This window comes from Aotus nancymaae, unplaced genomic scaffold, assembly GCF_030222135.1.
Source record: "Aotus nancymaae isolate 86718 unplaced genomic scaffold, 86718_ANA_hifiasm-v0.15.2.pri h1tg000029l, whole genome shotgun sequence".
NCBI classification, from domain to species: Eukaryota; Metazoa; Chordata; class Mammalia; order Primates; family Aotidae; genus Aotus; species Aotus nancymaae.
In genome coordinates, this window is record NW_026988442.1 from 17,756,744 (window position 1) to 17,782,735 (window position 25,992).

A 25,992-nucleotide genomic window follows, 5' to 3' on the forward strand; every position below is an offset into this window, starting at 1 on the left:
GAAAGGAAGAGAACTGCTTAATGGGATCCAGCAGCCATGGGTAGAAAAAGCATTTCAGCACTCCTTGAGGTGGAGAATCTTAGATTAACAGAACCAGAGAAAGAGGCAGATAAGAATTGGAATAATAATAATAATAAAAAGACCAATTAAGGAAGTTCAATTATGAGACCAAAGATGTCTCTTACAATTAAAAGCATAATTTTCCACACACAAAAAAGCCCCACTGATGAAATTTTTAAAAAGATAGATAATTGCTGAAACCCCAATGAGTGGCCTAAAGATCAAGTAGATCTATCTCACCCAGAGCAGGAATGGAAAGAGATGCAAATTGTGAGGCTTGGGGGACAGATCTGGGAGAATCACCGTGTAAGGGGAAATTTCAAAGTAGAAACATTTCTCTTAGCTGCAAAAGGATTTATTTGGAGATTGAAAAGCCTGAAAGATACACACCTGACCACATTCTGGTACAATTCCTTCACTCTAAATATGAAGAGAAAAATCACATATGTTTTGAGGAGGAAATGAAAAATAACATATTAAAGAAAAAGAAACCGGCTTTGAACTCCTTATTGGCAACAGTGGATGCTAGGAGACAGTGGATTAGCACCTACTGACTGCAAATAAAGGATTGTGGCCCCCAAATGCCAGTGAAGATGTCCTTCTGTCAAGATAGAAGAACATGCAAGAGAGCGTATCACCCACATATCCTACCAGAAGAAGATACTTACACTATTGAGTAATATTTTTTCTTTTAGTATGGAAAATTTTCTTCAAATACAGTGTTTAAATGGAAGCCCAGTATACAAAACAGACAAAATCAGAGGGTGTCCTGTAAAGTTTAGGGTGAAGGCAATGGCCTAGAGCGCTTGCTCTCTCACGATTGATCTCTCTCTCTCTATTTCACTGTAGGAGTTTCAAGAAGATAACTTGGGCCCCCCCCCAATACCCTAGGGTGGTGATTCCTAAACTACATTCTCATATTACATAACAAAAGCTGTAATAGAGCTAATGAAATGGAAACACACAGTATGTCTGACATTGACCTCATCGTTTTCTGCTATAATGATTTATGGTCAAGCTAGAAACCCTAGAATCTCTGCTTTCTTTCACCCCCTCTTAATCCCACCTTTCCCTACATTTCATCAATTCCACCCATTTGACACCTTTCAAATCTGTTGATGATGAAAACCAATGTGTTTAATATTGGGCCAACTCTCACAGTTTCCTCTCTGGCCTTTTGGCTTGCTTCTTGTCCTCCTTGAATTCACATTTCACAATGACACTTAAGTAATCTTGCCAGGCGTAGTGGCTCACGCCTGTAATCCAAGCACTTTGGAGGCCAAGGTGGGCAGATCACCTGAGGTTGGGAGTTCAAGACCAGCCTGACCAGCATGGTGAAACTCTGTCTTAAAAAAAAGAAAAAAAAATTAAAAAAGAAAAGAAAAGAAAAGAAAAATCTGATGGCTATTCTCTATGCTTAATTCTTCAACTGTACTCCATCCTGCCTGAAGGGCAGACACTTCTAGGTAGAAGCTATACCTAGGCAATTACTATGGCATACAGGGCCCTTCACTCTCAGGCTTCTTCCTGTCTTGCCAACCTCATCTCTCATTGTTCCACCATTTGAACTCTAACCTGCAATGATGTAAAATTTATAAAACTTGCAATTTTCTAAACAGGTGGTGCTAGTTCACATTTGTCTCCTTTTTCCTACCTCTGTACACACCTCTATAGTATTTAGCATGCTGTATTATTTGTGTATGTGTCTGTTTGACCTACTTTAGGCTAGAGGCTCTGTGAGGGCAGGGGCAATTCTATAACTAGAAGCTAGAAGAGCATCTGGCACATGGCAAGCCTTCAAAAACATCTGCACAGATTCTGCTTCCAAGTAGGATATAGTATGGTTTAGCAGGCTAATACTCCTGCCGATGACTAGAAAAAGCCAAATAAATTACAAAAATCATTTCTTAAAGCATCCAATACTTATAGAAGCAACAAAGACTAGATGGACTAAGAGACTGAGAATGTTGAGGGAATCAACAATCAATAGTTTCTGTGCGTGTGCGTGTGTGTGTGCGAGCGTGCGCGTGCACGCTCGCCTTTAGTGTATTTGTTGATCCTGGACGTGGGCTCAGGATTAGGGTGTGGTCATCACTGGGGAAAGAGAAAACACAATGCTTTTAATGGTCACCTGGGGCTGGAGAGACAAAACCGCAGCCTTGAAGAACCTCAAAATACCCAACTTCTCGAAGAAGGCTGCTGCTGGAAACAAGTCAGTAGAGATTTTGGTATTCTTCAAAGCTAGGGTAACAAAACTGGAGATCTGATGGACCTTAAATACTTACTTGCTTGGGGTCTTCCTCAAGACATGTAGTCAATTTTGAAATGATGTGAAGTAGCAGTTGGCTAAATAACTAAGCTGAAAATCTTGGGGGAAGAGGTGAATCTCCCAAAGCTTTTCATATCTAAGGAGACAAATAGCCTGTTACACTTTCAACTGAAAGCCCTAGAGGACCATCCTCTAATAAGGATGAACCAAAGTAAGCTTGAGGCTTACAGGATTGCAACCTAGCTCAATTTCTGATTTGACTAAAGTAATTAGACAACAGAAGAAAGGGGCAAACCTTGATGGCAGAAGATATAAGGAGTCATTATGATTCTTTTATATAATGTTTAGTATACAGTAAGTTTTTAAAGTATATGTTGAGTTAAATGCACATAGCTGATAATCAAGAGAAAAAAACAGACATTAGAAGAAAACCCATAGATGGCTCTAAATTATTGAAGTTAGTAGTCAAGAACTTTGAAATAACCAAGATTAATAAAGTCAAGAAACAGAGGAAAGCATGACCAAAGTAAATGAAAGTATAAATAATTTTACCCAGAATTGGCTGAAATCTATAAAAAAAAAAATCAAATGGATACATTAGAACTGAGAACTACAGTATCTATAATTAAGAATTCAATATAAGGTATTAACAGTAAATTGGACTTAGCAGGAGACAAGATTAATGATTTGGAAGTCAGGTCAATAAAAAATATTCAAACTCAATTAGAAAAAAGAATAGTAAACCCAGATAAGAACATAAAAGACATGTGGAATAAAAAATGTGAATAAATGAGTCTCAGAAGACAGTATAGAACAGAAGCAATATAAAATGTCCAAAATAAATGAAAAAGATCAACCCACAGATTTAAGAAACTCAGCAACCCAATTTGGCCAATACAAAGAAAAGAATACACAGACATTATAGTAAAACTACTGAAACACAAAGAGAGGAAAACCTTAAAAGCAGTGAAGCAATAAAAATGACAGCTGACTTCTCAAAAGAAATGACAAAATCCAGGAGTCAATAGAATGCTATCTTTAAAGTACTGAAAGAAAATAGCTCCAACTTCGAATTTTTCTTTTTTTTTTAAATCTATGGACTAGGGAACCACCTTTGAATTTTATATCCTATAAAAACATCTTTCAATAAAGAAGGTAAGGCAGGGCATGGGTGGCTCATGCCTATAACCCCAGCAGTTTGAGAGGCTGCGGTGGGTGGATCACTTGAGCCCAGGAGTTTGAAACCACCCTAAGCAGCATGGCAAAACTCCATCTCTACAAAAAATACAAAAATTAGCTGGGTGTGGTAGTGTGCATTCATAGTCTCAGCTGCTAGGGAGGCTCAGTTGTAAGGATCGATTGAGCCTGGGATGTCGAGGCTGCAGTGAGCTGTGACTGTGCCATTGCACTCTAGCCTCAGTGACAGAGTGAGCCCCTGTCTCAAAAACAAACAAACAAAAAAACAAACAAAAAAGAAAAATAAAAGGTGAAGTTAAGATATTTACGACAAAACCTGAGAGAATTCATTGCTATCAGTGCTATATTAAAAGAAAAAGGAATGTAAGAAAATGAACCTAGACAGAAGCATGGAACTGTAAGAGAGAATAAAGAAAATGAAATAGGTAAATATAAAAAAAAGTTAACTGTACAAAACAACTATTATGTCTTCTGTAGTTTGTGTATATATAAAACTAAAATGCAAGGCAATGATAATTAACAAAAGGTAGGGAAGGGGAAGGAGTTAAGAGTCTAAGAGTCTAGTAGTATAATGAAGTGATAAAATAATCTATATTAGACTGTAACATGTCAAGATGTTAAATGCATGCTGAAAGCTGTAGAATAAGCTCTAAAATAATTGTAAAATATCTATCTAACAAGTTTACAGGACAGTAAAAAATGGGATAATATTTTTGGTTAATCAAAAAGAAGGCAAAAATGAGGAAAAAAAAAAGAAAGAAAACTAGTGAGCCAAACAGAAAACAAAAAGTAAGATGGCAGACAGCAGTCAGAATTCCAACTAAAACAGCAATTACATTCATGCAGAGTTTCTCAACAGCAGCACTACTGACATTTTGGGTGGGAATATCACTTGTTGGTGGAGGGCTGTCTTGTGCATTGCAGGGTATTTAGCAGCATCCTTGGCCTCTGAATCTTGGCCATCCATCTATCTGCTGCCAGTAGCACTACCCTAGATGTGACAAACAAAAATGTCTCCAGACACTGCTAGATGTCCCATCAAGGACAAAAATTGTCTCTGCACGCCTGTAATCCCAGCACTTTGGGAGGCCGAGGCGGATCACAAGGTCAAGAGATTGAGACCATCCTGGTCAACATGGTGAAACCCCGTCTCTACTAAAAATACAAAAAATTAGCTGGGCATGGTGGCACGTGCCTGTAATCCCAGCTACTCAGGAGGCTGAGGGAGGAGAATTGCCTGAACCTAGGAGGCGGAGGTTGTGGTGAGCCGAGATTGCACCATTGCACTCCAGCCTGGGTAACAAGAGCGAAACTCTGTCTCAAAAAAAAAAAAAAAAATTGTCTCTGGATTTGGTACCATTGGTAGAGTCAGCACAATCCTAATCAAAATCCCAGTAGGATTTTTGCAGAAAGTAATATGATGAGTTTAAAACTGATAGAGAAATGCAAAGGACCTAAAATAGAAAAGACAATCTTCAAAAAGAAGAATACAGTTAGAGAACTTATACTAACTGATTTCAAGATTTACTGTAAGGGTATAATAATTAAAGGACAGTGTATACTTGGCATAAAGAAAAATGAACAGAATAGAGTTCAGAAATAGACCACACATGGAACAGAGAGTCCAGCTATAGACCCAAACACCTGACAACGGTGACAGTAAAATGAAAGGGTGAAAAGAATGTTCTTTTCAATTAAAGGTGCTATGTCAGTTGGCTATCCGTGATATGTATATATATATCCACATATACATATACATATACACACATTTTCTATCTTGATTCCCTCACATTATATTTAAATGTGAAATGTAAAACAATAAAGCTTTCCAAAAAAAAAACAGACAAGAACATCTTTGTTCCTGGAGTAGGCAAAGATTTCTTAAATAGGACACAAAAAGAAAAAACTGATAAACTGGACTACCTTAAATTTAAGAACTTCTGTTCATCAAAAGATACCATTAAAGAGTGAAAAGGCAACTCATAAAGTGACAGAAGATACTTGCTATATATCTGACAAACTCCTATCTATAATATACAAAATTTTTCTGTTCTTGTGTCAGTTTGCTGAGAATGATGGTTTCCAGCTATACCAAGAACTTAAAGTATATAAGCACATGAAAAAGGACTTGAACAGACATATCACAGAAAAGGATATCCAAATAGCCAATAAACATATGAGAATACTTTCAATATCATTAGTCAGGAAAATGCAATTTAAAACCACAACAAAATACCATTACACATCCATGAGAAGGGTTAAATTGAAAAAAAGGAAAATACTAGGTGCTGGCAAGTATACAAAGCAACTAAAAGTCTCATTCAATGCTAGTGGAAGTATAAATCAGTGCAGCTATACGGAAAACTCATTGGCAGTATCTGTTATTTCAAAGGTGAATATATATACGAGCTATGATCTAGCAGCTCCATTCTTTGGTATATACCCAACAGAAATGTATACATAAGCTTATCAAAAGATATGTTCTGGAATTCACTATCCACAATCACCCTAAAATGAAAACTACCCTAATGCCCATCTATAGTAGAATGGATAAACTGTAGTATATTCTCTCAATGAAATACTATACAGATGAAGATTTACCACAATCAGAGATCTTCAAAAGACTGGGTTATAGGCTCAGAAATATATAAACCAGTTTTCTCTAAGGAAGACAGAATAACACATTGCTACTCTGACATGACTATAAAAGGCAATCATATAGCTTTATGGGATGGCCATGAAATCACAGTTGTGTGACAATATGTCAATTACAGAAAGAATTGTTTATAAAGATTTAGAGCCTTAAGAATCCTAGATTCTATTCCTATAAAATGCAATCCTGATTAGTTAGAGTGGTGCTGCACCAAAATTTGATGTTTATAACCAACAGGAACAGGAGCAATCGGGCCCACAAAGTTATGCTGGGATGAAGCATTCAGAACAAACGGATTCTCTGGGTGAATAGACAAAACCACCCAGAGCTCAGAGTGACTGAATAAACATAAGCATGAGTAAACAGTTCTTTACTGCTAATGGACATCTAAACCCTTTCTAGTTTAGTGGACTCTGCTGTGGTCCTGGAAAGTAGTTGGCAAGTGGCCACTGAAGAGGTGGGAGATAAGATCAGTGATTGGACAGCATGAATGAACTCACTGCTCCTGGCAAGCCTCTTCCTCTCCTCACCACCTTTCTGCCTTGTAACAAGGATGGGCTATGTAAGATCCCTGGGCTATGGTGTACAGGTAGTGAAGACAAACGGAACCACCTGTATAGGAGACGGTGTTATACTTTACAGATACTTAGCTCACAAGGTACTTATTGCATCATACAATCAAGAAGTGAAAAAGGGAGGGAAAAAAGTGCAAAAGGAATTTGGAAACAGAATGAATACTAACAAGGAAGAGGGAGAAGGATCTGTGTTGGGCTGGGGGACTATACTTTGGGCTGTGTGGGAAAGCTGCTCAAGGTAAAAGGCCCGTCACAAGCAAAGGCCAGAAGGGAGAAAAGTCATAGCACCTAATAAAGGCAGAGATGAGACAGAGATGCCATTGTGGCAGGTGGGCCAGTCCTCCCACATCCATTCAGAAGAAATCCTTTGCTCAGGGCCTTTGCACTTGCTGTTCTCTCCCCCATGTCCTCAGGGCTCACTTCCTTACCTCTTTCAGGTCTTTGCTCAGGTGAGGCCTGCTCTGATCATTTCTATTTAACACTGCTACCCATCCTTACTCCTCACCTCCTTTCCTTGCCTTTACAATTTGCCTCCTTTGCACTTCACGCCAGCTGTCAAACCAGATTATCCACCTGTTTGTTTACTGCTTCTCTCCCTTCACTAAAATACTAGAATACAGTGATTTTTTTACTGACTTCTTTATTGCTTTTGGCAGAGAGCAGGTATTCAATAAATGCTTGTTGAATTGTGGTCATAATGCAAGATCGGGTTCTGTCATTGGTAGAGTGCCGATATCAGCTATTCTGAATTGGATTCTAGGTAAAACCTGCCATGCTCTTCTCCCCTTGGGGTGAGTTTTTCCTACAGGTAGTTGATCTGTCTATACTGGGCGAGTTCTACTAGATCCATTCTCATGGGGCAATCATAGTTCTAGATTTGGCTGTACTTTACCCCACTTTAAGGCTATTTTCAGAATTGGGACAGAGGGACCATAAGAATAGCAATCTTCAGATCTGGGTTCGAGTCCTGGCTCTTACAGTACCTGGCTGTGTGATTTCCATAAATTCTAGCTTCTTCAATATCAAATAAACTTAATGGATAAGACAATCTCCAAAGTTTCCACCTTTGAATACCTAGCCCATGGAAAGAACAACTGGGTTTAGAGCCCAGAGATAGGAGTTCAGATATAAGAATTGCCAATACAAGTTCTTGAACAGTAGGAAAACATTTTTCTTTTGTTGTTGAAAAAACCCCCGACATATATCAGGCAACGTGCTAGTTACTTAATGTATTCCTCATCCACAGTTGAACAGCACAAGGCTCAGAGAGGTTCAGTGATGTCCACACAGCAGGCAGGCGTCAGACTTGGAATTCACCTCAAGTCTCCTGACTCCAAAGGCTGTATGTCCTCTTTCCACTGTACCAGAGGTTCCCAACCTCGCTGTTTATCAGAATCAAGGAGACACAATTTAAGTACATATTCCTGGGGTCCATACCAGATCTACTGAATCAGAATCAGTGTGGTGGGGGAGCAGGTATGCTTGGGAATCTACAATTTAAAAAATTCGCAAGGTCAGTCCCACGACCAGTGAGGTGTGGGAATCCCGCACTGTATACATTCTCTCTACACATGCTTTCCCTTCCGAAGAACAAGTCGTATGATGAAATGGGTACCTGTTCAATAATCCATCTGGTTGCAATGTTCAGAGTACGCTGGGACACTACGGTCTTGGGTTAAAATGATGAGTTTATCTGTCTCCCCAGCTGATCAGTACAGTGTTACAGCTTTACTTGTGGTTTCCCCAGCATCTGGTATACTGTCTGCCAAGCAATTCCCACTCACTGTTTAATAAATAAGTAAACGAAGCTGGATAAACATTAACCCTTCAGCCTATTCTGAAACTTTGTTGATTCCTACTCATCTTTCTCTCTACCTAGAAATGTTTCCTTAGCATATACTATTTGCCATACACTATGCTAAGTTCTTGACAAAGAGAGATACAGCGTTAACCTTAGCATATACTATTTGCCATACACTATGCTAAGTTCTTGACAAAGAAAGAGAGATACAGCGTTAACACTGTAAGGGAAGCATACTGCAGAACCAAAGAACATAGAATAGAATGCAGAGGAGAAGAATCAAGGAGACGTCCCATACATATTTCCAGAAATTACTCTAGGCTCACATAATGCTTAGTTTACAGCTATCCCTCATAGAAAAGATGTGAAGCTGTGCCTTGTATCACACTAATATTATGTGCCTGTTCCCTCCACTAGACAGGACCTTCTTTGGTAGGCAGCACATTCTAAAAAAGGGATTCTTAACTTAGAAGAGGGTGTATACAGAATATATAGACTAACAGCTCCTCCCCTCCCCTCCCCCATGTATGACCTGGCACTGGAAACTGGGTAAGTTCTTCAGGTAACTGATGTATGTTTGCGTTTCCACTTATTTATAAATGTTAATATAAACAAACATCCTGCACACACACACACACACACACACACACACACACACACACACACGTATATAAATAGAAAACTTAAGCTTCTGGGGAGATAGGGTATGCAGACATTTCCCCATTCCTTTTGTTAAGTATAACTAAAAACCCTGGACATTATATATAAAGCAAATACAAGAAGAAAGCAGACTGGTTAGGGACCTCAGGACCCGGGGAGTGATACAGTGCTGAGTTTCCTGGGTTTTCTTTCTGCCTCATAGACCCAAGCCTTGGAGTTGAAGAAGCTGGCAACTTGGAAGCACCAATGGGCACAGACACAAAAACCCAACAAAAACCTGTCTCTCTAGCCAAAGGAGTAGGAAAGGGCAGCCTGGCAAGACAAAAAACTTTTGGACAATAAACACTCTATTCCAGCCAAACATTAAAGAAAATAAGGCGGCCACCACCCACAGTGGCAAGGGCTAACTGGAGCACCTAGACTCCCACTCTCATGAGTCTGTAATGAGGCACCCTCTATACTCCTGCAGGGATGGTATGAGAGAAGGCAAAGTAGGAGCAGGAATTCCATCCCCACCAGCCCTGGTGTCAGTGGAGACCACATGTGGAGCCTAAACTTCCACTCCTATTTGGCAGTAATGAGGTAGCATCAGAGGAGACCTAGTCAGGACTTTCACCACTGCCCAGTGGTAATGAGGTCACCTCCACTCCAATGTCAGTGGAGACCAAGTGGGGAGTTTAGACTGCCACACCCAGGCAGCAGTACACCTCCACCCCGCAGGACACTTCCACCCAGAAGCAGTGGGGAGACCTTCTTCTTGGGGTGTCAATGGAGGCTGAGTGATGAACTTGGACTTCTACCTCCACCTGGCAGTGATGAGATACAGACCCCCTTCTCCTAAACCAGAGTAGGAATGGTGTCAGAGAAAACCAGCCTAAACAGAAGACTAAACAGCCTCAACAGAAGTCTCAGAACATTATATAAAACATCAAGAGTCTTAGAACATTATACAGAAATGTCCAGATCTCAATATAAAAAGCACTCATCATACCAGGAACCAGGAAGAACTCAGACTGAATGAAAAGACAATCAGCTGGGTGTGGTGGCTCATACCTGTAATCCCAGCACTTTGGGAGGCTGAGGCGGGTGGATCACTTGAGGTCAGGAATTCAAGACCAGCCTGGCCAATATGGTAAGTCCCCAGCTCTACTAAAAATAAAGAAATTACCCAGGTGTGGTAGCAGGTGCCTGTAATCCCACCTACTCAGGAGGCTGAGGCAGGAAAATCACTTGAACCCAGAAGGCAGAGGTTGCAGTGAGCGGAGATGGCACCATTGCACTCTGGCCTGGGCAACAAGAGGGAAACTCTGTCTCAAAAAAAAAAGGAAAAAAGACAATTGACATATGTTAACACCGATATGACAAAGAGACAAAGATGTTAGAATTATCTAATGAAGACATTAAAGCAGCATGATTAAAATGTATCAATAAGCAATTATGAATACACTTCAAACAAATGAACAGAAAGCCTCAACAAAGAAATATAAGATATAAAGAAACAAATACAAATTTTAGAACTGGAACTTTCGGTAACAAAGAAAAAGCTCAGTGGATGGGCTCAACAGTAGAATGGAGGGAAGAAAAAAAATCTGTGAGCTGTAAGATAGAACAATAGAAATTACCCAATCTGAACAACAGAGGAAAAAACAGACTGAAAAATATATAAACAGAGCCTCAGGGAACCTGTGGGACTAAGAGGGCAGGCTGAAAAAATACTCAAAGAAATAATGGCTGAAAAATGCCACAAAGTTGGCAAGAGACGTAAATCTATATATCAAGAAGCTGAGTGAACCCCAAAGAAATTTACCCCAAGACTTATCATAATTTCTGAAAAAAACAAAAATTATTGAAAGCATCCAGAGATAAATTATACCTTGCATACAGGGAAGAAACATTTTCTTTTTTTGAGACAGAGACTCCTTCTGTTGTCCAGGATGGAGTGCAGTGGTGCCATATCCACTCACTGCAACCTCCACCTCCAAGGTTGAAGCGAATCTCCTGCCTCAGCCTCCCAAGTACCTGGGATTACAGGTGGGCACCAGCACTCCTGGCTAATTTTTGTATTTTTAGTAGAGATAGGGTTTCATCATGTTGGCCAGGCTGGTCTCAAACTCCTGGCCTCAAGTGATCCAACCACCTCAGCCTACCAAAGTGCTGGGATTATAGGTGTGAGCCACCGTGCCCAGCAGGGAAAAATACAATTCTAATGACAATAGATTTCTCATTGGAAATCATGTAAGCCAGAAAGAAGTTACGTAATAATTTTCAGGTGCTGAAACAAATTGTCCACATAGAACCACGTACCCAGCAAAAAAACGTTCAGCAGGAATGCAGTAGAAATCAAGACTTCTGAGAAGGAAAACAAAGGGAAGTTGTCACCAGCCGACTTACTGTAAAAGAATGGCTAAAGAAAGTTCTCTAAACAGAAAGAAAATAGTAAGAAAAGAAATCCTGGAACATTAAGGGGGAAGAAAGGACATGGTATACAAAAATATGTGTAAATGCAATGGGCTTTCCTTATCCTCTTGAGTTTTCTAAACTGTATTTGATAGTCGAAGCAAAAATTATAATGCTGTCTAACGTGGTTCTAAATGTAAGCAGAGAAAGTTTTAAAGACATTTATATGATAAATGAGGAGAGTAAACAGACATAAAAGGAAACAAAGTTTCTGTGCTTTGCTAGGTAAAGTTATGTACACACAATGTAATACCTAGAGGGATCACTAAAAGGGCTACATACAAAGAGATACACTCAAAAACATCATAGATAAATCACATGGAATTCTAAAAAACATTCAAGTAACCCACAGGAAGGCTAGAAAAAAGAAAGCAGAAAAATGAAAAAGAGAATAAACAGAAAGAAACAAAGTGCCAGACTGAACTCTAATTTATCAATATAGTCATCCCTCGGTATTCATCAGGGACTAGTTCCAAGACTCTCATGGATACCAAAATCAAAGGATGTTCAAGTCCCTTATAGAAAATAGCGTAGTATTTGCATACAACCCATGTGTATCTTCCCATACATTTTAAATCAACTCTAGATTACTTACAACACCTAATACAATGTAAATGTTATATAAACAGTTGTTATACTACATTGTTTTAAAATCTGCATTATTTTTATTGTTGTATCGTCATCTTTTACTTTTTATTTTTTTCAAAAATACAGCTGACTCTTGAACAACGTGGGGGTTAGGAGTAGTCAACCCCCTCGAGCAGTCAAAAATCTCTGTATAAATTTTGACTCCCCAAAAACTTAACTACTGATAGCCTACTGTTGACTGGAAGCCTTACTGATAACATAAACAGTTTAACATATATTTTGTATGCTATACAATAAAACAAGCTAGAGAAAAGAAAACGTTATTAAGAAAATCACAGGCCAGGCACAGTGGCTCATGCCTGTAATCCCAGCGCTTTGGGAGGCTGAGGTGGGCAGATCACCTGAGATCAGGAGTTCAAGACCAGCCTGGACAATGTGGTGAAACACCACCTCTACAAAAATACAAAAATTAGCTGGACATGATGGCAGGTGCCTGTAATCCCAACTACTCGGGAAGCTGTGACAGGAGAATCACTTGCATCCGGGAGGCAGAGGTTGCAGTGAGCCAAGATTGCACCACTGTATTCCAGCCTGGGTGACAGAGTGAGACCCATTCTCCAAAAAAAAAAAAAAAAAAGAGAGAGAGAAAAGAAAATAAAATCACGATTACTATTCATTAAGTGGAAGTAGATCATTACACAGGTCTTCATCCTTGTCTTTATGTTGAGTAGGCTGAGGAGGAGGCAGGTTGGCCGAAGGGAAAGAAAGTCTGCATATAAATAGATTGCCACAGTTCAAACCTGTGTTGTTCAAGGGTCAACTGTATTTTCAATCCACAGTTGATTGAATCCACAGAGACAGAACCCACGAATATAGAGGGCCAACTATAATTATATTTAAGTGTAAAAGGTCTAAACACATCAATTAAAAGACTGAGATTGTCAAAGTGGATTTAAAAACGATCTAAGTATATGCTGTCTTAAGAAACTCACTATGCAGAATGATAGAGGCAGGTTGAAAATCAAAGGATGGAAAAATATATTATCATGCAAACATTCATCAAAGAGAAGAGCAGCTATATTAATACCAGACAAAGTAGACTTCAGAGAAAAAAAAATACCAGAGACAGAGTACAATGAGTAACAGGTAAATCTACTAAGAACATATCACAATCTTAAAACGTATATGCTGCAAAATGTGTGAAACAAAAATGGATAAAACTAAAAGGAGAAATAGACAAATTCACAAGAATAGATGGTGGTGACTTCAATATTCCTCTCTCAACAATGGATAGAACAACCAGACCAAAAATCAGCAAGGACATAGAAGAACACCGCCATCAACCAACAGGATCTACGACATTTATAAACACTCCATCCTACAACAGCGGACTACACATTCTTTTGTTGTTGTTATCTGTCTTTTAGACAGAGTCTCACTCTATTGCTCAGGCTGAAGTTCAGTGGCTTGATGATGGCTCACTGCAGCCTCAACCTCCTGAGCTCAAGCAGTCCTCCCACCTCACTCTTTTGAGTGGCTGGGACTCCAGATGCATGCAACTATGTCCAGCTAATTTTTGTATTTTTATAGAGACCAAGTTTTGTCATGTTGCCAGGCTGGTCTTGAACTCCTAGGCTCAGGTGATCCTCCCGCCTTGGCCTCCCAAAGTGTTAAGATTACAGGCATGAGCTACCAGGTCTGGCAAACATTCTTTTCAAGTGCTCACAGAACATATTAAGAGAGATTATCCTGCCATAAAACAAACCTCAATGAATTTAAAAGAATTGAAATCTTACAGAGTGATATTCCCCAGCCACAATGAAATCAAGCTCTTGAAATAACGAACAAAGAGATAACAGGAAAATCTCCAAATACATGAAAACTAAACAACACATTTCTAAATAATCCACAAAACAGAAAGGAAACCTTAAGGGAAATTAGAAGAAAAAAAAAAAACATGGAAATGAATGAAAATGAAAATACAACATACCAAAATCTGTGGATACAGCTATAGCCACGCTGAATATAAATTAATAGTACTAAGTCATATATTAGAAAAGGGGAAGTCTCAAATAAAAAGGTAAACTCCTACCACAAGAACTTAGACAAAGTAGAGCAAAATAAAGCAAGCAGAAGAAGGATATAATAAAGAGCAGAATTGATAAAACAGAAAACAGAGAAACTCAATGAAATAAAGAACTGGTTCTCTGAAAAAGTCAATAAAATTGATAAACTTCTAGCAAGACTGACAAGTGAGTGAGTGAGCAAGACAGAGAGAAGAAGAAAGAGGAGAGAAGAGACGAGACACTGACATTGGAAATTACCCAAATCAGTAATGAAATGGGATAGTACTACAGACCCTGCAGACATCAAAAGAATAATATGGAAATGCTATGGTTTGAATATCTGTCCCCTCCAAAACTCATGCTAAAATTTAATTCGCAATGAGAAGTGGAGGTAGAGTCTTTATGAGCCTTCATAAATGGATTAATGGGTTATCATGGGAACTGGTGGCTTTATAAGAGGAAGAGAGACCTGCACTAGCACACTCAGCCCCTTGGCCCTGTGATACCCTGCACTGCCTTGGAATTCTGCAGAGTACCCACCAGCAAGAAGGTTTTTTACTCAATGTGGCTCCTTGACCTTGCATTTCTCAGCCTCCACAACTGTAACAAATACATCCATTTTCTTTATAAATTACCCAGTTTCAGGTATTGTTATAAGCAACAGAAAACAAAGACAGGGAATACCACAAATAGCTTTACACATACAAATTTGACAACTTAGATGAAGTAGGTAATTCTTTAAAAAACATAACCACAATATGAAAGGGATTATTTGAATAGCTTCATAACTTTTAAAGAAACTGAATTTGTCATTTAAAAACTCCAGGGAAGGAAAAGGGAAAGGAAGGGGAGGGGAAGGGGGGAGGGGAGGGGAGGAGGGGAGGGAGGGGAAGAAGGAAAAGAGAAGGGAAGGGAAGGAAAAGGGAAGGGAATGAAAAGGGATGGGAAGGAAAAGGGAAAGGAAAGGAAGGAAAAGGGATGGGAAGGAAAAGGGGAAGGGGAAGGGGAAGGGGGAAGTGAGGGAGGGAATCTCCAGGCCAAGATGGTTTCATTGGAGAATTCCACCAAACATTTAATGAAGAATTAACACCAATTCTGCACAAACTCTTCTAGAAAAAGAAGAAACACTTTCCAATTCATTTTATGAAGCTAGTATTATCCTGATACCAAACCAAAGGCAATACAAAAATTAAAAAAAATCTATAGAGCAATTTCCCTCTTGAGTATAGATGCAAAAATCCTGAATAAAATATTAGGAAATATAATTCAGCAGTATGTAAAACACACACATCCCATGATAAAGTGGGGTATATTTCAGAGATGTAAGGCTGGCTCAATATTTGAAAATCAATTAGAGTAGTTAATATTAACAAGCTATTAACAAGCTTAAGAAGAAAAATCACATAATCATATCATCCTCATCTTTCAGACCTCTGTATGTAGAAGTATCCTAGGATTCAGTCTCTTTTTACACCTTATTCCCTGTTATGACTCTCACATTTCTATCTCTAGCCCAGATCTCTCTTCCTTGAGCTCCAGACCCATAAACCCAATTGCCCCTCAGACATCTATACTCAGATAGGCATTTCCAAATGGACATGTCCAAATACAAACGCTTGCTCTTACTCCCCAAACCCACTCTTTTCTGTAATTCAGTAAATGGAAGCTTTATTCTTATAGTTGCTTAGGCCAAAACCCTTGGAGCTATCTGAACTCTCATATTTCTTTCACACCCCATATCCAATCTATCAGCAAATCCTGTTACCTCTTCCTCTAAAATATCTCCAGAACTGTCTGTTTCTTGTTACTTCCACTGATACAACCTGGTATGAGTTATCCTTTCACCTGGGTTACTACAACAACTGCCAAACTGGTCCTTCCTGCTTCTACCTTTGCACCCATACTGTCTTATTTTCTACCTAACAGTCACAATACTCCTTGTTTTCGCAAAACTACCCAATGGACTTCATTTCATTCAGGGTAACATCTAAAGTCTATACTGTTGCCTACAAGTCCCCATGTGATGCTGTCCCTTTCTACTTTTCTGAGTTAATTTCCAGCCACCCTTCTGGTTCTATCACTCTAGCTTTATTGTCCTCTCTGCTGTTCCTCCAAAATGCCAACAATGCTATAAACCTGGTTTTCCCTCTTCCTGGAACAATGGCATATGGCGTGTTCTCTCATTTCTTTCGGGGCTCTGATCAAATGTCACCTTATCAATGAGGCCTTCTCTGACAAGCGTAAGTAAAAGACTACCCACCTACACATATACATTCCCTCCTTACCTCCTTTTTACTGAAGTTATTCACTACTTTCTGACTTACCCTAAACTTGCATGTTTGTTTTTCTATCTTTCTAAGTAGAAAGTAAGTTCCCGAGGACACGGATTTTGTCTGTTAGCTTAGAAGAGTGCTTGGGACACAGGTGCTGAAAAATTATTTGCTGAATGAATAAACCATTGGTTCAAGAGTCAAGAATTTGGGATCAGGTACAAGATAACCCTGATTTGATTCCTGGCTCTGATATTTCCTATGTCCAAGTACATAAGGTACATAACCATGTTTTGTTTTCTCATTTATCAAATAGTGATTGTGACAATCTCAACCCATAAGACTGATGTAAGAATTAAATAAAAGAATGCATGTAATGTGCTCAATACACAGTGACTTGGTATAAAAGTGCTCAGCATATGACAGTGTTACTTAATATGGAAAGATGATCTAGATTTGGACACAAAAGCCCTCAGTTATGATTAGATCCTGACTGTATGATTTTAGGTTATTCACCTCTTTTATACTAACTCACTTGATAAATCAGGAACTGGGGCTAAAATGATGACTAAGTTGCAGCCCCTTCCCTCAAATCTTAGTAATGTGATCTTGGGTAGATCACTTAACCTCTCGGAGCCTGTTTCCTAAGCTGTCAAAAGGAGGATAATATAATGCCTCATAGCTTTGTTGTGAGGATTAAACGAGTTACTGTGTGGAAATAGTGTCTGGCACATAGTAACCTCTCACGATGTTAGCTATGATTATGATTCTAGTCTGGAGGAGGGGTAAAAGCATGTAAGCAAAGAACTGCAATACAGTGCAATAAGAGCAAACGCAGGCATCAACTGGAACGTCTCTTAAACTAGAGTCTGACCACAACTAGGAAGTTCTATCACGATCAGGAAATTTTAAAATCCTCTTATGTCTATAACTTAACTCCCTACCATCACCCCCGTGGCAGTGATAAAGACAAAATTTCTCTGCTGCTTTGATTTAAAACTTAAAAAAAAAAATAGGGTCAAGGTTTAGAGTCTCAGACAGTGTTTTGTTTTGAGAGAGTCTCGCTCCTTCACCCAGGCTGGAGTGCGGTGGCAGGATCATAGCTCACTGCAACCTTGAACTCCTAGGCTCAAGGGATCCTCTCGCATAGCTGGAACTACGGTGAGTGCCACCATGCCTGGCTAAGTTTCGCTATGGTACCCAGGCTGGTCTTGAACTCCAGGCCTCAAGCTATCCCCTCGCCTCGGCCTCCCAAAGGGCTGGGATTACAAACAAGAGCCACTGCGCCAGGCCTCAAATAGTGTGTCTTCACAAGAGGTCAACAAACACATCGGGAAGGGTAAGTTAGTTCCCTCCACCTTTTCCCCAAAGTTAACACCTCATTTAAGTTGGAAAAAGTCAGCGGGACCCCCAGAAGGCAAAAGCAGCATGTAATAATACCCTGAGTGAGAAACCACTTAAGAGCCGAAAGCCCAGATGTGTGTTTCATGACGGCGCTGTTACAGACTAAATGGTCAGAACTGGACATTAAAGGGTGCTCCTGGAGGCTGGGTAGGAGCTCACCAGGTGAGAGAGGGGATGTCACTTTCGGAGAGAGAATGACTGCCAGGGCGTGGAGGCGTGAAAAGAACACGTGGGTGGCTTGGAAGAACCAAAAATAAGTGTTTTGGGGGACAGCCAGAGAGACGAACATGTATGGAGGAAAGGTGCGGCCTGGGGCCCGCCAGATTAGAAAGGAAGCCCCCCTCCCATACCCAGGTCATGATCTCTCAGCCTCAGCGTCCCATCAGGATACCCCTCTACGGGGTTCCAGCTGCTGGGCTCCCTCTGGTTCCCGCCATTCTTCCCTTACCTCGTCTTCCAGCTTTTCCCTCTCCCGCCTCCTCTGCCCCGCCGGAAGTGACGCTCTAAGTAGCGCGCCGTACCGCGCCAGAAAGGTTCCGAGGGAGCGGGAGAAAGGGTTCCGGCGACATCCTCTGCGCCGGCGTGCGGGCTCAAGCGGCGAAAGCGTCTTCCGGGGGCTGGGGGAACTACGTTCCTTCTCTCGCTGTGTCTTGTTCGAAGTTTTCTGTGCGAGGTTCAGAGAGGCCGCCGCCTCCAAAGCCACGGTTTTCTAGATCTCCGACGCCTCTCGGTGCCCAGCTGCTCCGGCCCTGCTCTTTGACCCCTCTCTCGGGGCGGGGTGAGAGGTCGGGTGGCCATCTTGTGGCGGCGGCGCGGGCGACTGTTACTGCGGAGACCCATCCCCTCCCCCTTCTTGCACCCCTGGCCGTCTGTCAGTAGGTAAAAAGTCCCGCGGCTTGTTGGGTGAGCCCCCGGCCTCGTGCCGTCGCTCTTCCCGCCGCACTGGGCGGCCCAGGCCGCTCCCTGTCGGGCCTCACTGCCGCCACTATGTCCTCCTTCTCTGAGTCGGCGCTGGAGAAGAAGCTCTCGGAGCTGAGCAACTCTCAGCAGAGCGTGCAGACCCTGTCTCTGTGGCTCATCCACCACCGCAAGCACGCGGGACCCATCGTCTCCGTGTGGCACCGCGAGCTCCGTAAAGGTAAAACACTAACTCCCCACCTCCTGGACCGTCTCGGGGTTGTCCTCTCGCCCACCCACCCTTTAGGCCTTTCTAAGGCTCTTCATTCAGCCTAGCTTTCCGGGCCTGATCGAGCTTCTGAGATGAGAGACAAGGTTAGCCCCATTTCTCCAAGAAGGAAACTGAGGCCCAGGAAGGTTTAAGCTACTTGCCTGAGGTGCCACGGACAGGGGCTCAGGTGTCCAGACTTCCATTTGATCAAGCCGTTTCCCCTTCGGTTTCCCCCTGACATTTGTGGCTGTTATTATCTCGGCTGCATTCAGTGCCGTACGGGGTCCTAGCATGTCGGGCCCCGTGCTGGGTATTTGGAGTAAAAGCCAGTGGACTCCGGAGTCAGACTCCTTAGATCGAGTCCTGGCTCAGCGATTTGTCAGCTGAATAATACTGGGAGAGTTTTTTCATCTCCCTGTGTCTCTGTTTTCTCATCTGTAAGAGGGAGGCAGGGATAGCTGACCCTTACAAAGCCTTTACTCCACACCAGTCACTATACTAAGACCTTTGTATATATCCTCGCACTCAGTTCTTACAACAGCCCTGTGAAGTAGGTGGTTTCTCCCATCTTAGGTTAAGGGGCCACCCCACCCAGACCTTCCCTCTCCTGTCTCTTATGCAGCTGTCATTGATTTCAGGCCCTGCTCAGGTTCTGACAGACCTGAGTCAGGTCTGAACTCAGTCTGTTATGTGCCAGGCACTGGGTTGGACACTTAATAGCATGTTGCCTCTGCCAACTGCCTGGAATTTAAGCCTAACTTTGCCAGTTACTGACCCAGCAACTTAACCTGTCCCTTTATTTCCTTATCTATAGAAGGGATAACTGATATTTACTGTGTTTTTATGACATGCGAAGTGCAGTACTGATAGCTTTACGTGTATTGTCATTAAAAAAATTCTGAGAGCTCTAGGAACTTTGCAGAAGAGGAAAAAACTGAGACTCATCTCGTGGTGAGAAGTAAACAGGATAATCCAAATGAACGTTTAGCATGGTGTCAGGCACAGCGTAGGCATTCAACAGATCATGGTGAGATGAGGCTGTTGATTACTCACTGTGAGGCATTGTCTTTGCCTTCCAGTTACTTACAGTCTGGTGGGGAAAGATGGGCACCTACACTCCCTGATGTACTGATGAGTATCGTAATAGAAGACTGCTCCAGACACCCTCTATATGGTAGGCCTTTATGGCAGAGGAAGTGGCTTTACAAGTGTTCTCTACTATCTGTGAGGTGGAGACATCACAGATGTCCTGCTCTACAGGCGAGGAAACTGAAGTGGTTAAAGTGGTATTTTCAAGGCTTTTGAACTGTCGAGGCTCATACTACATCAGGCTGGCAAAGACCAAAATCCATGATTTTTTTCGGAAGACCCAGTTCTAGCCCTTTAGCAGAGGCCCCCAAATATCACATACTGTACTGAGATAGGGATCCCCTCAGCCCTTTGGGCAGTTCTGGGGAGAGGTAGAGCCTGGAGTTTATGGGCCCTTCTTCATGTACCCCACTGTTCCATTCAGAAATTATTTGTAAAGTCTGCTGAAATGTGAATTGCCACTGTACAGAATCCTATTGGGTGGGACCTCAGAGGCAGTTAAGTCCATCTTGAATGTCACTTCTTGTGTGAAGCTTTCTTGAGTCCTCACCTCACCCTAGTTGAGTTATTGAAAAAAAAGCAAATTAGAGAGTACATTTGTTTATGAAGCTCCATTATCCCTAATCTCATATGATAGAGCTTTATGTTGCAAGTAGGCCAGCATTATTATCCTCATTTTATAGATGAGACGTAAAGGTATAGAGAGATTAAGTGGCTTGTCCAGAGACATACAGCTGGGACATGAACCCAGGGCTGCCTGATGCCAAATGTGTGCTTTTTCTAGTACTCGGTGCATTTAATAAGTGAAGGTGGTCATCTGACTCCAACCAAACTGTAACGCTTTCATGTATTGGAATTAATCAGTGCCTCCTACCCCATCATACCAGTTTAACATTTAATTTGTTCCTACTAGCTGTTCATTTGAACTGGTTACATCATTGTCATTAGATTATTTTTTAAGGGATTAACTAGACCTTCATCTTTCTTTGTAACATCACAGGATGTAGCATGGTGCCTGTTATATAGTTTAAAAATAGGAATTAAATCATGGTCTTTGATACAGTTTTCATGGTTGAGTAAAGGATCTAAACAGCACTATCCATTACAGCTTTCTGTGATAACAGCATAAAGGATCTAAATAACGCTATCTAATACAATTTTCTGTGATAATAGCAATGTTTTATATCTGTGCCATCCAGCAAGGTAGCCACTTGGCATAGGTGGCTATGGAGCACTTAAAATGTGTGACTGGGAACTAAAGTTTTAAGTGGATACAATTAAAAATTTAGTTTCCAGTTTTTACCAGCTACAGTTCCGGTGTTCCAATACCCACAAGTGGCTAGTGGTTACCTTACTGAACAGTGCAGAGTTAAAAAAAAAAAAAAAAAAAAAAAGATGCTCTTCCAAGCATCACGATCTAGCTTCCTAATATCCAGGCTTCCTTCATGAACTGAAAATGTCCACATGCTAAAGGAAAAGGATTCTGTGCCCTAACGTTCAGACTGATGAGCCTTTTAGGTTCTGTCTAGGGTGAAGTCTTATTCCCTAGCTGAGATATTCACAGACTGTCTCTGAGTTGTCTTCCAAATATTTGAGATTTACAAAAATTAACTTTTTTTTCTTGCTTAAATACTTCTATTCCTGATGTGTTATCTTACCATTTTCTAGGAATAATTCTTAATTTATCCCATTTGAGCTCTGTTCTAAGTAGCACATCTCCCCTTCTTTATGAAGTAGTTTGGTGTAAAATGCTCCTAAATGAGTATTTTTAATGGTGTTTTGTATCTCGGCCTGAATGTAGTTAAACAGGCTTTTATCCCAGAATTACTCTAAGACTTTCTCTAGATGTCAAAAGCAGCCAAACAAGTAAAAAGTTCTGATTAACCAGTTGTTTAAATTTTACTCAACCACTGATTTGACCAGTTGGGCATAGTGGGTGAAAAGACCTATTTCTATCATATAGGAAAGACATCTGAACAAGTGAGTGGTCCCCCAGGATTGGAATGGCGGGGTGTGCATGTTGTGTGTATTGTAACGGTGTGTGCCCAAGAGCTCTAGGGTTTTGTCACATCACCTTGACACAAGGTGCTTATGTTGACTGTTGAGGATGTTGGGTGTGGAGGGATACAGTTTATCCTAAATAAATCCCTATTGTTAAGTTCTGGGGTGATGAAAAGTAATTGGCATTGTAAACAGTGAAAACCTTGGCTCTCAAGCCCCTTAGCTACCTTGTTTGTATACTGAAAAGTGTATCAGGTCTTGAATGTCCAAATTGACATTTTACAATATGGATTCTAGGTTTTTTAATATAAAGTGTATGGAATTTTAAAGGTTCACTTAATCAAATTTGCTTTGTTGAAGTTCTGTTTTACTTTCGAATCTGCTAACTTGCGTGGCATTACGTGGTAGTTTGACTTACACCAACTTTGCAGAGCAAGGTTTGCTTTAAAAAAAAGCGCCTTTTGCCATTTCATACCTTTGTAGCAACAGTAGATATTGTAACTATTGACACTTTTGTTCTGCTTAAATAATTAGAAGAGTTGAAGAAAGCTCCAGGTTCCCAATATTCTTATCAGTTGGCCATCTAAACTAGGTTATTACCAGAAGGTTAAGACAATTCAGGGTATCCATATTTAATTTTATGAGTGTTTAAGACATCACTTTATAATGTGCTTTTAAAATCTTGTTTTTAACTTGGGTTATTCTCTTGTAGCTACTTAGTTTATTTTATTTTGTTTCTTTGAGATGGAGTCTCACTCTGTTGCCCAGGCTGGAGGGCAGTGGCATGATCTTGGCTCACCACAACCTCCGCCTCCCAGGTACAAGCAATTCTCATGCCTCAGCCTCCCGAGTAGCTGGGATTACAGGCACCTGCCACCATGCCCTACTAATTTTTGTATTTTTAGTAGAGATGAGGTTTCACTGTGTTGGCCAGGCTAGTGTTGAACTTCTGACCTCAGGTGATCCACCAACCTTGGCCTCCCAAAGTGCTGGGATTACAGGCATGAGCCACTGTACCCAACCTCCTGTAGCTACATTTTAAAATGTCAGATCTTATGCCTGCTGTGTCAGACCTATACATGCTTTGTGCATTTCAAAAGAAACAGAAGTGGTTTCAGAGAGAGATAGAGCAAGGACTAGTTACTCAGGTGTATAAAAGTTGACATAGAGCTTGTGGTTTTCAGGTACTTTAGCATTGGAGAAAACTTTGTGTTTTGAAACATCTAATTATGTTCCGATTTATTTATTTTAAAGGAAAACTGGTACCAAAAGTGGTAGTGATGTAACTTTATAGTTGAGAAATTATGTGCATAGAAGCCAGGAAATTCGGTAATGTTCCCCAAAGCAACTATAACTCAGACGTATTGCATGAGGTTTTTATGGTTTAATATGGGATACCATATAGAGTAATAGGGAATAACCACATTTCATATAAATAAGAGAGAGCTATGGTTTTTGTAAAAGCCCTAATTTTGCATATCCAAATTTCACACATGTGTAAATTTTCAATAATGTAGGGTTAATGTATACTTGCATTTGAGATAATATCTATTGGTACACCTAGAGATTCTTCTGTATTATTGATTAAGGTTATTGGAGTATCAGATAAATTATCAGCTGAGGAGCAAAATTACAAGAAACTATTTTGAAATTGAAACCTAATTCAGTCTTTTTTTTTTTTTTTTGAGACAGTCTCATTCTGTTACTGAGGCTGGAGTACAGTGGTGTGATCTCGGCTCACTGCAACCTCTGCCTCCCGGGTTCAAGCGATTCTCCTGCCTCAGCCTCCCGAGTAGCTGGGACTACAGGTGCCCACCACCAAGCCTGGCTAATTTTTTTTTTTTACTAGAGGCGGGATTTCACCCTGTTGGCCAGGCTGGTCTCAAACTCCTGACTTCAAATAATCCACTGACCTTGGCCTCCCAAAGTACTGGGATTACAGGTGTGAGCCACTGTGCCCGGCCAACTCAGTCTTTCTGGAATATTTGTTAACTAAAAGTGATTTAGAAATTGCTCATTTTTTGCAATAGTAGTTTTAACATTAATATTGACTGCTTATCCTTTAGGAATTTTCTCTGGATTATCTTCATTTTTACTATCAATTACCTGGTTAAAACAGCACAGAAATGACGATGGCCCATTCTTTTTCTTTTTTTTTCCAAAATGGTATTCCCAAACCTATTTCTTAGATTGTTTTTTTTTTAAACATATCTACTTGACCCCCAAGTAGATAATACTTTACTTCTTGTTTTTTTTTTTTTTTTTAAAGGAGTAGCCCAAGGAAAAAGAATTGTGAATTGAGAATTTCTTTTGTGTAAGTTAAATTCTTTTCTTTTCTTTTTTTCAGCCAAATCAAATAGAAAGCTTACTTTTCTGTATTTAGCGAATGATGTCATCCAAAACAGTAAAAGGAAAGGACCTGAATTCACTAGAGAATTTGAATCTGTCCTTGTGGACGCTTTTTCTCATGTTGCCAGGTATGTTGTCTGTTTTTTGGTTTTGTTTTAAAATTCATTACCTTTTCCACCTTTTTGTTCTTTCCTTTTCTGTGATAGCCTTTGTAAATTGATAACTTCCTACTTTACAGAGAGTCGTAGAGGCCAAATTGTGGTTTTATGTTTTGTTGAGCCCTCGAGAGCTATTGAGACATGTAAACATTCTGATACATTTAAGAGATTCAGCCTAGCATGTCTTTTCCTCTAGATATATTCATTTTCATTTTTTCAATTTATTTCTTGGTTATGATACTTTCCTTGGTTTGGTTGAGTTGTCTTATTAGCTTATGGTCAAAAAACAAAGCCACTAGTAAGGGAACCTTTTAGTAACTTAATAGCAAGAAACTAATTGCCAAATGCCTTCCTTTGTACTTCCTCCTGGATTTCTAGATGTCTAGTTTACTAAAAATAGTAGTCGTTACTGTAACTGCAGTAATAGTAATTATTAGTGTGGAAAGTCGGTGTTTGCTCGGGCAATATTGTATTAAGCTTGATGCTATTGTGTTTTGTGGCAGAGAGGAATGGCACACATATAACACAGAAAGCATACATTGGATTACAAGTTTTATAAATTACTTCATGTGAAAACAAAAGCTTTCTGTAGGCTCAAATTAGGTGCTCAGGAAAAGCAAAGAAAAACGATTGCTCATTAGAATATTTTGTTTATAAGAAAACATAGATATTTGCAAAAGGAGAATTGGGAAACATGAATGGGAGACTAGCGGGTTAAACAGAAATTGTTATTAGGTCAAAAATATAGTGAAAGGCCTTAAATGAGAAATGAAATCCTGCTTTCCTTGCAGGATTTGAAAAGTTTGAAGGAATAAAATTAGAAGTCCAAGAGAAAGAAATGACACCTAGCTTTCTAGAGATGAAAAAGATGGGTTTTGTTGGTCAGCTCTATAAGGGGCTCACCTTTGAACAACATGGACATTGAAGTAGCAAAATGTGTTATTAACTTGAAAAAAATACTGAATCTTCATAACAGAGTAAGCTTAGAACAGACTACTAGAGTAGCTGTTTGAAACAGGAGACATATTTTCTTGTTTTCATGAGATTTAGTTCACAGTTTCTTAGAAATTGATGGTAGCTCTGCCTCAAACACTATCTGAGTGACCTTGGATGTGTTCATTAACTTTTTGAGCCCAAATTTCCTAACTGGCTAAAGGAGGAGGACACGATTTATAAGAGTTGTTGTGAGGGTAAAGATAGTATATTTAAGAGTATGTAGTACAGTGC

The 25,992-nt window shown here is 40.3% G+C and overlaps 2 protein-coding genes across 7 annotated transcripts in view; one reads left to right on the forward strand and one right to left on the reverse strand.

Moving 5' to 3' along the window:
- The window catches only part of TTI1 (TELO2 interacting protein 1), a 51,069-nt gene extending 32,566 nt beyond the window's left edge, over positions 1-18,503 (reverse strand). Inside the window, exon 1 of one of the 4 annotated variants that reach the window (XM_012455037.3) lies at positions 18,449-18,503. The gene's annotated coding sequence lies outside the window, so the exon portion shown is untranslated. Of the gene's footprint in view, positions 1-1,163; positions 1,185-1,219; positions 1,337-1,357; positions 1,402-18,448 lie in introns of those variants that run through there. The other 3 variants (XM_064382425.1, XM_012455039.2, XM_012455038.2) reach the window with 3 other exon arrangements.
- A 47-nt stretch (positions 18,504-18,550) lies between these two features.
- The window catches only part of RPRD1B (regulation of nuclear pre-mRNA domain containing 1B), a 58,762-nt gene continuing 51,320 nt past the window's right edge, over positions 18,551-25,992 (forward strand). The window contains exons 1-2 of one of the 3 annotated variants that reach the window (XR_010344542.1): positions 18,551-19,138; positions 24,606-24,735. Coding sequence is in view for 2 of the 3 variants with exons in the window: in XM_012455040.2 (XP_012310463.1) it covers positions 18,988-19,138; positions 24,606-24,735 (281 nt within the window). In the remaining variant the exon portion in view is untranslated. The remainder of the gene's footprint in view (positions 19,139-24,605; positions 24,736-25,992) is intronic. The other 2 variants (XM_012455040.2, XM_064382426.1) reach the window with 2 other exon arrangements.